The sequence below is a fragment of the Drosophila novamexicana genome, unplaced genomic scaffold, assembly GCF_003285875.2.
Source record: "Drosophila novamexicana strain 15010-1031.04,08,12 unplaced genomic scaffold, DnovRS2.1 tig00000008-arrow-pilon, whole genome shotgun sequence".
In the NCBI taxonomy this organism is placed as follows: Eukaryota; Metazoa; Arthropoda; class Insecta; order Diptera; family Drosophilidae; genus Drosophila; species Drosophila novamexicana.
Genome location: NW_020824765.1, coordinates 2,502,353 through 2,515,619, shown reverse-complemented (window position 1 = coordinate 2,515,619; position 13,267 = coordinate 2,502,353). Strand labels below are relative to the sequence as shown.

General features: G+C 38.9%; 1 protein-coding gene across 1 annotated transcript; it reads right to left on the bottom strand.

Moving 5' to 3' along the window:
* Window positions 1–10,853: 10,853 nt before the first annotated feature.
* On the bottom strand, window positions 10,854–12,391 carry LOC115762886 (histone-lysine N-methyltransferase, H3 lysine-79 specific). The gene is made up of 3 exons (XM_030705264.1): window positions 12,239–12,391; window positions 11,958–12,183; window positions 10,854–11,878 (listed from the first exon to the last, which is right to left on the bottom strand). Exons 2-3 carry the CDS (start codon window positions 12,001–12,003, stop codon window positions 11,178–11,180), a joined length of 747 nt encoding a protein of 248 aa, XP_030561124.1. The 5' UTR covers window positions 12,004–12,183; window positions 12,239–12,391; the 3' UTR covers window positions 10,854–11,177.
* Between the last annotated feature and the right edge of the window lie 876 nt (window positions 12,392–13,267).

Genomic DNA, 13,267 nt, shown 5'->3' with positions numbered 1-13,267 from the left:
TATTAACTCATACAAATACAAAAAATAATAAAATAGTAGGTTTACTTTTTACATTCAGTCGTAAGCCAATCAGATCTAAAATCCTTTGTCATCTTTGGAATATCCATCTAGGATGTACGCAAATTTGCCACAGAAATAAGATTTCGTTTCGGTTTGGATCGATACATACATATGATATAAATTATGCAAAAAAAATGCAAAATATATCAGCTTATCACATTATAAATTTGCAATTTTAATAGCTCTGTTAGCTAAAGCTGGTCAAACTCTTCCAAAAGGGTCTTACATAACTTCAGAGCATGGTGAAAATTTCTATTTACGAGTCTCGAGTCGGTTTAATGAGAGGTCTTTATGGACCACTAAACCTGCACTTGGTTGGCAGTTGGTTTTTTTTTCTTTTTTTTTTATGATAGTTGTGGGTTTCGCTTTTCCCGTACTACAAATTTTAACGTTTCATACTTTCGCTTTCATAAGCGGCACATACAAACGGTCTACAGGTTTTTCGTGGTATCTCAAAGATTTGCAATCAAAAATTTCTAACAGACGGTTACAAAATGTTGCTGTATACAAAGTTAAACGAGTATATAGGATGGGCTGGGCAAAAATACTGTGAAAATCTGAATTTTTAATTAATGGCAGTTTGCCAAAATCCATATTTCCAAGAGTTAAGTAACTTCTTTGAAGTTCGTGCCTGTTCGCAGCTGTAATCGCAAAACAGAGTATTGCGCAGTCGGTTGCATTCGATTGCAAAGTTCTTTCCTGTTTTGTTTTTGTTGGGCAACCAATTAGCAGCCGACCCGCCAACATACACAAATAATAAATCGAAAACTAATAAAAATAATACAAATATGCAATGGCAGCAATAGAAATAACAACAACACGAGCTTGTTGCATGTGAGCTAATGTTGGCAATGCAACCGGTTGCTGCCCAGCCGAAAAATCAACGAAATCAACAAAACTGCAAAACTGAAAAGACGGCAACAACGACTTTCCATTTTCAAATGCTTTTTGCTGCTGCGGCTGCAACATCGACAACTGCAGCAGCAGCAGCAGCAACAGCAGCAGCAACAGCAGCAGCAACAGCAACAGCAACAGCAACAGCAGCAACAGCAACAGCAGCAGCAGCAAACGGCAGCATCGACAACGCCAGCAACATCGACAACTTTTCATTTCGTTTTTCACGCGGCGCATGCCAAAAAAATACAAAAAAAAAAACATATATAAATATAAAAGACGCGACCAAAAACAGCAATGATTTCTAAAGCCGCCTGCAAAGTACTTAAGCTTGGTCTTGCAGTTGGTAACATGTTGCAAGCTGCGAATTTAACATCGTGCCACTTGCTTTTCAATATTTTAGTTTCTATTGTTGCAGTTGCAAGGTTGTCAATGCAAATGTTAACAATGTATTTATAATTAAAATACAGAACTAACATAAGAAATATTTTAATTGTAACAGAGCTTCACATTTACATTAACATTTACATTAGCATTAGCTTTAACATTAATATTACATTAATATTAACATGTATTTCCAAAACTATCCGAGACAGAACTAACAGATTTACTTTTGTATTTTATTTGTAACATAGCTTTCCACCTTGGTTTTTATTGAATAAATATACGATTTTAAAAATTATTCTAAAAGTATTTAAATATGCGACCTACTGAAAATAAATATACCAAAAACTACAATTGAGTTGAGCCCAGAATGATTTATTGGTTGGGATGATGGGCATTCATTTAGTCAAGATTTACCATAGATTAACCCAGACGAAGCGTATACACGCTGCAACTTGTTGCAAATACTTTTTGGCTTGGCCGTTTTGGAGAACTGAAAACTGAAACTGCGAGCAATGTCTGCGCGCTGTCTACGCAGCTGGAAGTCCCCGTCTCGGTCCCAGTCTCAGTCAGAGTCGGGCCGTAGACCCTCGTGCCTCTCCACTAAGGCAATCGCAGTTGAAGTTGAAGTCGAAGCTATGCGGCAAGTGCTGCAATGTTGACAATTTTAAGTTGCATGTTGTTGTTGTTGCTGTTGCTGTTGCTGTTATTGACCGGTCTTTGCCTTTCACAAGAGACCGGGCCATGGATATTAGTGGGCGCAATATAGCCACAATGTTGTTGTGGTTGGTGTTGGTTGACTCTCAACTGTCGACGCTTTTGCTTTTCACAGCCAGAGCAATAATTGCTCAATGCCTTTTTTGGGGCTGCCAGCGGAAACGTTGTTGATTGCGACTTGCACTTGGAGGAGTACTCGTGGACTCTTGGACAGGCTTTTGAGTTGGTTGTGCCATGTGCTTATTGTGTTTGTAAAAAGATTTGACTATTTGATTTGCCATTGCTAAGCAATCGAGCACCGGCAAACGGAAGCGTCGCCCAGACCAGTAAATAAAGAAGAGAATAAAGCAACCAATATCAGGGCTACGTCCAATGATGACTCAAGCATATAAATTCCATAGGCGCAAGTTGATCGATGTTGCAGTCATTAGAAGGTGAATCGAAAATGTACTTCCGCTCAATAAGGGACGACAAAAAAGAGGCAAACTAAATGTGGAAATGACTTCTATGAGTTGATTCAACAATTTTCTTAGATATGATTATCCATGGAGGAAGCAGATGCCGTTTAATCAATCTATATATGACATTGGCCCAAAACTAATTGAACAAAGTTTTCACTTCGTTAGTAGATAGAAGACTGTTCGGTAAATACAAGGATTTTCAACTTTTATCCTAAAGTTAGTTCGCATTTAATTAGCGCTCAAAACTGCAAATAAAGTCAGCCAACTATTTATGCTTAACATTTCCTCAGAGCTTAAGTTAAAAATTATATCAATTTTCTGCTATTTATCTTGTTCCTGAAATTAACATAAATTAACTTTAACATTAACATTAACAGCAGCTTTAACATTAACAATAACATTAACATTAGCTTTAACATTAACATTACCGGTTACATTAACATTAACATTTACGTTAACATTACCGGTAACATTAACATTAACATTTACATTAACATTAACATGAAGATAACCTTAACAACACACAAATTTACCATAGGCTGGCTGAAAGTTGACGCCTTGAAAGTTGTCAACGTCGCAAAGCAAAGTTAAGCTGGCTAATGTTTGTTGTTATTTGTTATTGCTGCTGCTGCTGTCGGCCACATTTTTACCGTTTGTAAGCTGTCATATTTCTCAAGTGTGTGTTCGTTATTGTGACTGTGTGTGTGAGCGCGTGTGTGTTGCTTAGCCGCAGTTCATTTGTTATTATTTTCACATTAATTTGTTAATGATTTTTGAATGGGTTTCGCCGCGAGCTCTGTATAATTTGTAACTGTTATTGGTTGATTTACATATACTAGACGGAACATCAGAGTGCAGCCTAAATGGAGATGTGAATGAACCTGTAGCTAAAGGTCCAAGTCAAGTAAACATATTAAATTTACAAAAAAAAAAATTTTTTTTGAACCTAATTTTGTTATTTTTAATTAAAGTTTTCTATAATATTTAATTGGAGTGTTTTTTTTCTGAAAACTTTGGCCTCGAGCACGTGAGGTATTCCCGCAATTTCCTGTCTACCTTGCGGTCCTCGCAAACTGTCATATAACCGCCGTTTTTGGCATGCGATCCGCATTTTAAAAAAAATTTTCTTGTTAATTACGCCATTCACTATCATTAACACATTTCCTTGTCAACATTCTGCTGACCCAATTTTCGTGGCAAGCAAAAGAAGCGACTAACCGAGCGAACCGAAGCACTTTTTGCCGCACATTAAAATAAAACAGTTTTTTTTCGCAAAGCGATTGCTAAAAATGTTTTCAACCCGCAAACGCTGACAGCTGCAATTACCTCGAGACGAGGGGCAGAGGGTACGCAAAATGCCAGCCACTGGCATTGCAATTAAATGGAAACAAATTTCTGGAGCATGGATTAAAGCAACTTGTTGCAAAAGCACATTTGCAGCGGCAGCTACCGAAAAGCAGCTCGAAAGTGAACCGACTTTGAGTAAAAACTGCAAGTGACACGAATAAATATGTATTTTTCTGGGCAATACTACGCTCTCATAAAATAATACGATCCCCCTCTCGCTGGAAATCAACTTAGTTGTATTCAAATATTCCCATAATATTATTACTATTGGCATCGTTATTATTTAAACTACAACCAGTTTTAGTTGTATTAAAACATACATTCAGATGTTCTCATGTTATTATTATAATTTAATTATTATAGCTAGTATTAGTAATGCATTAGCCTCTGATTAGAGCCTTAATCCTCGCATCTCTCCCGAGAACTGTCTGTTGAGTGAAATTTATATTTTGAGTACTGCTCAAATATACTTTCAAGTTAAAGCATAAGATATTTAAAGTCCGAATGCAATTCAGCACAAAAAATTATTCAAATTTGAACTTGAACCACGTCGATTGTCACACCTGGCGAACGGCGCAGGTAAAACGATACTCACTCGTGGAATTTGGCCATGTTAAAGTGTGCAGAGACTTTGCCAGACGGGTGCTTGTTATTTTGTAATGGAGTTCACACGCTCTTTTGTGGTCACATTAACGTGACCATTAGCTGGGCATCAGCTGGGCAAGATTTGCTAATGTGTCTGTTGGTGGGCATCATCAGCGGGCAGCCGCCATAAATAACCATTAGCAATGTAATGATTAGGTTGAGCAGGCGGCAATTAAAACAAGAGCGAAAGTAAAACATTTAACAGCTTGCAAAAAGCGCAGACTATGCGAAACAATAGCAATTGTATATTTAAAAGCCATTAAGCCAACAATTATACGCACAACAAAAAGGAAATAAATAAATAAATGAACACATCATATTTTGAGCTTTCGCTGGAAACGGCAGAGGGAATTAAATCAAATTTCGTGTTGCGTTGCACTAAATGAAATTAAGTGAAAATTTACAATTTATTGCTTATTATCTTTGGCGAACATATCAAAAGAAAAGCCAACAAATAGAAATTGCTGTGTGGAGCCAAAATCCTCGCCCACATCGTGTGGACCTGGCCTCGTCAGCCAGAAGACCCAATTATTTTTGGCCATAAAAAATCATCCAGTGTCATGGCTTTAATTACTTTATTAAAAGGCCCGACTCAAGTGGTCTGCATTCCTGTCGGCCCGCACACAGCTGATATATGGCTGACAGATTCGGGCCTGGCCAGCTGCCCGCGCTGAGGCCAGGACCTGTGGGCCGCAATCTGAGGCTGACTTAGCGGTACTTCGACTAAGAAGCCCCCGAAAAAAAAAAATTAACCAAAGACAAATCGTTTACGCCCCCAGGGCGGCAGCAAGACCAACATAACAATTTAATGCAGTAATTTATTAATTCATATGTATCATATATTTATATCTGAGCCGACATATACGTACATGTTAGTTATGTCTACGTGCTTGGATAAATTTGTAACAAATTGCACGGTGGGTCGAAAGCGATACTTAAGCTTAAATTAAAAGCTCTGATTAAACTAAGAAAAGAAAAAATATTTTGAAAGAACAATATCCATATATTTGATACTCTGAAATCCTGCTTTCATGTTCGACTCCAACATAAATCATAAATAACGTGAACGATTCTCCAAATAGTTTCGGACTGTGCCTAAAGCATTCGGCCAGTTAGAAGAAACAATTGAATCAGATGACTCAACAAATCATTTTCAGTATTTCGTTTAGAGTCAAGATTCTTAACAATGAAACTCGCTTTTGGGCAAGAAGTTCCACTGTGCACACTGTGGACTTGTTTTACAATAATAAAAATTTGATGATGGCCAGCCGCCAACAAATTGGACAAAGGCAACCTGAGCTGGAGGCCGCTGCCGTGCTGGTCACACATTCCGCCCGCGAGTTGCCCAAAAAAAAAAAAAAAAAAAAAAAAAGATGAAAAATTAATAATGACTGCGTTGCGCTGTCAAGCTCTGGGCTCTGGGCAGCTGACAGGCAGTCGAGCTACTCAGAAGTCAGCCCATAAGTCAATGAAATGCGCGCGAGTGTATTAAAAATTAATTAAAAACTCACAACAACAAGTCGTGTGCTCGGCGTACATAGAAAGTACACAAAGTAACTAGAGAAATGCTTATTATTATGACTGCAATATGAGTCAGCCGCAGACTCGAGCCCGTAGCGGGACGTGCTACGTGAGCTGCACACCAACTCGCAGCGGAGAGAAGCGAAGAGAAGCGATGAGAAGCGCAGAGAAGGCTTCGCGGCTAGAACAAATCGGACAAACAACTGTTGGCAAATTGATTGCCAGCGAGAGTAGAGCATGGAGAATTGACCCACTGCTGCTGTTGTATCTGGCAGATACAAAGCGCTAGAATTGTTATAGCTGAGCTCTTTTACTGTGGCAAGACGTCAATATCAACAGAACTTTGCTTTGGCACGCTTTGGCTGCGCTGCGATTCGATTCGACTGCCTCGAGGCGAAAACTTGTATCGAACAGCATGTTGTTGTTGTTGTTGTAGTGCTCAATGCTGCTCAATTTGCATAATTAGCGTACATTTTTCGTCCATTAAACACATTTCACAGAGCTTCTTTAATCACCTTTTAAGTGAGAGTTGAAATTATTGGCTAGCTAAAAATCTCTTCTGGGCTGCCGAAGCGAAAGTCTGCAACTCTTAGCACATTATTAGGGTCTAGGCACATTTTCGTTGCTCTGGGCAGTCTTCGTGGATTGAGAATCTTGTAAAGCCATCTTCAAATCCATGAAAGAAGTGTGGCAACTAGCATCAGGTGTTGCGCTGATCAAATGCAAAGGTTAACATGACTGGCACTTGGACGGTAACTGGGGAAGACGAGGGGAAATTGTGTTGGGAGCAGCTGCAATTATGAGTAAAGTGCTGCGGCATATGTATTTATCGGATGGAGACTTCGATTTTCCAGAACTGAATGCAATTAAGAAGAAAGGCAGAAGCTGACTTGGTGAAAAAAATAATATTTGTTAAGCTATCTGGCACAGTACAATATTGATCTTGTAAAGTGTTTTCCGGATAACAGGAAACGGAAATTTAAATGGCAAAAATGGATTAACTAACAAGAAAGAATGGAAATGATTAAGTAAGCTTGTCGAAAGGGATTGTAGACCTTTCTAGGAGCTATACGATATAGTCGTCCGTTCTCATACGCTTTTGCGGATGTCAGAGGAAAAGCTCTCGATTGGCTTGGGCTTGTTCAAGAACTCTCAGAAAACAATAAATTGTAAGATATAAAATCGCCAAGTTGGATCTTGGAATACAAAAACTCCACAAGTTAAAGATATTTTCAACGATAAGTAAAAATCCAAGCTCTCCAAATACAATAGTCTGATTATCGACCGACTTATGTTCTGCTAATCGTACTCTATTTGTGCTCAAAATCGAAATCTATTCTCTAAGAAACGTGTTTCTCTCGAATAACTTCTAGAGTATATTTGCTTTACTTGTTAGTGCCTTGGCGTTGGCTGCAGCTTCAGCCGCAGTCTGAGCATCTGTGGAATGTGCCTTAGCTGGCCTGGGAAATGGCGAAGCACAAACATTAACAGTAACAGAAGCAACCTATTGAAAATGAAATGCAGTCTAACAACATCGCACAACTGCAATTACTATAACGAAACATTTCCAAGGCGGCCGCAGCTCTTTTGTTACACCTTGTGGCAGGTGGCAGACGAAAAGGTATCAGCATCCCACCTTATAAATGGTATGCCACCTCACCAACTTTATCAGCCACAGCCAGAGGCACAACATAATAAACACCAATAACAGCCACCGATGCAAATATTTACATGCGGCCAGAGATAAGCTCGGCCAGTTGGCGAGATAAGAGCTGCATTGCTGCAAGTCGCATAGATACACGTCAAAGAGAACATTTTTGGTAGACACAAAGAGACCTTTACCCGGAAGCATTCGATGGGTGTTGCAATAGACTAGGCAGCTACTTTTACTTAAAACTAGCTCAGTCGAGATGCATGAGATACGGTTTAATAATCATGCACAGCTACACAAACAAATGTAGATATAGATACTAATACAGATACAGATACAGATACATATACAGATACAGATACAGATACAGATACAGATACAGATACAGATACAGATACAGATGCAGATGCAGATGCAGATACAGATACAGATACAGATACAGATACAAATACAGATGCAGATGCAGATACAGATACAGATACAGATACAGATACAGATACAGATACAGATACAGATACAGATACAGATACAGATACAGATACAGATACAGATACAGATACAGATACAGATACAGATACAGATACAGATACAGATAGCGACACACGCCCCAAATAAAGCGACAGGCGTCGCGCTAAGCGCTCACGATCCGAGCGCTAATTCAAACAAATTGCAGCATAAATGCATTATAAAAGGCAGAGGAGCAAACACGACCGACATCGGGCGACAGGGCGACCGTGTGACAGTGTGACAGTATTAAAGGCGGCGGGTTCTGGAAAAGCGCATAGAGAATGCATATGATAAATCACACGGGAGGCTAGTTTCAACATTCAGCTGCCGCGAATGTGGGCAGTGCACAGTGGTCGCAAATGTTAACAAAAAGAAAGATCAACTATTTAATTGTAATCGAAGAAGATGACACATTAATGTGGGGGACTTATTTAATTATTATAATAGTTTATTATTTATACTTTGCCTCAACATCCTAATCTATATTTCAGATTGTTTCTCAAGTCTCAAATGTTTGTTAGTTTTTTTTTTTTTTTTCAAAATATGCTTAGGTACAGGTACACAAGTACATAGTCGGTAGTATGATTTGGTTAATGATTCGAATTTATCTCCTTGCCCCTCTATTAAGGCGTACATAATAGTTCTTCCAGCATAGGACAAAAAAGGAACGATATTTTCCCCCAAAAATGTATTTTATCTTTTTTTATAGCAAGATTTCTTAAGGTATTTAAATTAGAATTCGTGGATTCTATCAGCTTTCTCTGGTTTGCCCACATTCGAATTTAGTTTTATAATATTTAATGAACGATATCTTTGTGTTGGCTTTGTCTTCTGTACGATATTTTAGTTTATGCCTCTTGCGAATACGTCAAGGATGGTAACTTTTATTTAATCAGTCTTCCAATCAAACCAGGCCGATAATTTTAAGGCCTGCCCTCGAAATTTGTTATAGATAAATGCATTTTTGACTTGCGTTTGGTTTGTCGGCTAATGTCGGCAATATAAGAAAAACCTATATTAAAGAAAAATCGTTGTCTAAATAGATCATTTTAGTTTGGCTGCAGCTAAAAATATTTTGACGTCAGCCTCAAATCATTTTCCGTTACGCTTTAATTCACATTCAGAGTTCATTTGCCGCTCCATTTTGTCGAGCTGGCTTTTCATTTTCATGCATTAATGATGATGAGCATCGCCTATCACCCACTGTGCTGCTGCTGCTGCTGCTGCAGTTGTTGTTGCTGCTGCTGCTGCAGCTAATTTGATTAATGATAAGCCGAGCTTAACTGACGACGATTGTGATTCATTATGTGCGCACATCCAGCACACTTAGCGCAAAAGATATAGATTCAAAGATGCAGATACAAACGCATCGAGGTGGGCCGGAGCGGGGCGGGGCAGTTGCAGCAACCAGTTGCAGTAGCGAATCGCATTTAATAGATTGCTAGAGGCCGAGTCGAGTGCCCAAGACACAGAGCATTATTTTATTAGCTTGACAACATGTGTCCGTTGTTTGGACAATTGGAACAGTGAAGCTGCTCTCTTTATGCATCTCCAATTGAAATTCGTGCTGTGATCGCCGCATGCGAAATGTGCTTGCGTTATCTATGAGATACAATTTACAATTTAGTTGGCAATGCGGCAAGTGCGCTGATTACATGCAATGAGCCATTTCCTTTGTTCGCTCTCGCCCGGCACGCTAATGCCACAGAAGAATCCGTTGTTGCAGCTATATGCTTTATCCATAGACCCCGTCACAGCCGTTAACCACTTGGCGATCGCCCCATTTGGGTCAGAACAGAATAGCACAAAGCTGGCCACTTGCAGTGGAAAATGTGAGCAGATCATTGAATCAAATGCGGTCAGAGCGTATTCAGGATGGTTTTGTCTACCCCAAGAGACCACATACCCATTCATCTATTTCTAATATTTATGCCAGTCAATAGTTTTTATACAGAATGCATCTGTGCAAATGTATGTAACAGGCGGAAGGTAGAAGTATATATATCCTAGATCAGCAACAATAGCCAAGTTGATCTAGCGATAATCGCTAGCTTGCCCAATTTCTAAGCAATCGATAAAAATCGATATCGAAATACTGCTTTGGGAGTAAATCGTTTACGTTTTAAGAGTTAGACTCACCAAATTTAACTTGTAGCTTATAGAATTTTATATAACTACATATTAATTGAAGAGGGTATCACCTAGTCGAAAACTCCCGACTAGAGCTTCTTACTTGTTTAAATTTAAGCAATTTCATATTCATTCAATAAAAAAAAAAAGAGATCGATCAGATCGATTTTCTCTTAAACAATAACAATTAAATAGCTCTGCGTAAACAAGAGTAGTCTGTTTGGATATGGGAACTTAGATAGAATTAGATATAAAAGCAGAGATATCGTATATGGAAATATAGATATGTCAAGTCGCCAGCTCTTATCGACAGATGGACAGACGGACTTGGCCAGGCTTAGTTTGTTTTCCAGTTGTAGAATATATATAATATAAATAATAAAAATTTGAGTGGGGAAAGGCTATGAAAATTGTCATATAAGTTGCCGCGGGTTTTGTTGATTTTCCCTTGACTTTATTTTTTGTATTATTAAAGTTAAGAAAGAGTGCTGCATTGACCCTGATTAACCCTTAGACCAAATGTCATTCTTATTTTTTTTTTACCAACAACAACAATTACAATATTTATTCTTAACCATTTGCCAAAGCATATGAAATTGTTGAATTAATTAAATTAATTAATTAACTATTATTCATTTTACCTTTTATATTGCTGTTGTGTTGTTGTTTGCGTTATTTAGTTCTTGTTCTTGATTTGTTTACACCATATATATATATTTGAGTTTTGGTGCTTTTGTTCTTGTTTTAAGTGTTGGAAGCAAGTGGAAATTAACTTATTGGGCCAACAATAATATGGCCTATTGCTGTGGAACATGAGAACGTGCGTGTTGTTGTATGTGGATATGGATTGCGAGTGGAGGTTAGTTGGCTTTTTGGCGCTCCTTTCGTTCCTTTTCGATTTGCTTTAGCTGCTCTTGTCTGGCCTTTTCCTTTTCCTTTTTGATTTTGTCGCGTTCCTTTTCTTTCTCCTCGAGGCGCTTCATTTCCTCCTTCTCCCAGCTCTCGAACTCTTCGCGCTCCTGTGTCAGTTTGACAAGCTCAGCCATTTCATTGTCGGTTACGCCTTCGTCGAGATCCTTTTGCATTAGCTCCACCTCACGTGCCATGGCCTCCTTGGCTTTGCGACGTCGCATTTTCAATTCTTTAGCCTCGACCATATCCTGATGCAGCTGCTCGCGCGCCTCCTTCTCCTCCTGCCGGCGCTGTTCTTCCACTGCGAACTCTTCCATCTCGTCTTCGGTGTACGGATAATCGGGCACATCGGCAAACAGAGGCATCTTACCCGAGGTCACGGTTAACACAATGCTGCCAATTACGGCCAAGATCCCGCTCAGCAGAACCATATTGTACTTGGAGTTCTTGGCATGCCATGCCTTCATAAAGTCGCCCTCCGGCTTGGGCATATCACTGAAGACGGCATGAGTCCCACCGCTAGGAAAGTAGCCAGGCTTCAGCTTCGGTGGCTCCGGTGCCGGACACTTGGCTGCCGTCGACTTGCTGGGTGTCTTGGTGGCCATTTGTCGCGTTACGTTTACCAAACTGTTCAATCGATTGGTGCGCACTGCAGTTGAATCGTACCCGGTTGTGGTTAGCCTAAGATCTATGCAATAGCTTGCGCCAATATTAAGGGGAATACTTACTCTCACGGGATAGCCGCGATGGGGCGGCCATCAGAAGTCTGGACATATTTGTTCTGTCCCCTTGACGACTTTTCGATTGTTAAGCGTAGAATTTGATTATAATTATTATTATGGGTGTGACTGAAAAAAATATAGTTGTCCGGGTTGACACAAAATTTTCTCAAAACCTGCTTCGTTTTCTCGTTGCTTTATTTAGCTTTCCCTATGTTTATTTTTGAAAGCATGTCTATGTGTTGAAAAAACATTGCAGAAAATATGGAAAATATGGAAACTGTACTCACAATATGGAACGCGAGATCCCTTCTTATTTCCACACTACACGAACGAATGCGAATTCTAGGTATATAGCTCTCAAACTGAATACTCTACTTAACACAACGTGATTTTCTGATTTTTATTCAAATGTTCCACGTTCTTGATTCCTTAGCATTTTTGGCAGACGGACTACTTGATTACAATTAGATATAGATATAGTGTCAGTTTGAATGAAAACGAAAAGTTAAAACGTTTCTCTATCTAAAATAAAGATAATCCATATACAATATTGCAAGTTAAATATATTTCGATATACCAAAACAAAGGGAATAGTGAAATAGTGGGAAATAGTGAAATGTTCCCAATATGTTTTAAGTTAACGAGAACTTACAGTATATTGTATCTCTAGTTCATGTAGTCCTCCTTGATATACAGAGTATATATAGATATATATATAAATATATGCCATAACCAGATCGGCACAGATGAAAAATATACTTTCTTCTGCCTTTTACAGGTGGCACCCGACCTAAGTAAATTATTATTATTATTCATTTGAAACACGCTTTAAATAGAATTTTTCTTGTATATAATTATACGTGTTATAGCTGGGGAGCAAGAGCTTAAGTAAAATGTTCTTTAGAACTGGACAAGCTGATGTATTTGATCCCGACAAAACATGTTTCTGGTAAACGTACTAAAAGTTTGAAACAATTTGTGGTGATAACAAAGAAAGAATAACTGGCCGACAACAACTAGTAAAACGTGTACAATAATTTACACAACGGTTTACCTGTACGCAGACAAAGCTTATCTCAGCGAGACCAGAGACTGGGCCCAGACTAATTAGCATGTTGGAGAGCATCAAAAGTTTCATGGAAATTTATGACGCCCAAAGTACAAATCCACAAAGGTGTCACGTGCGCTGGAAACTTGTCAAAATTGTTAGTTGAAGCGAATGCATAATAAAGACTCGACAAACGGACGGACGGACGGACAAAAGTAGTTCGTCGTAGCTTAACCAGATAAAGAAGCTAAAGAGAAGCTAATCACGT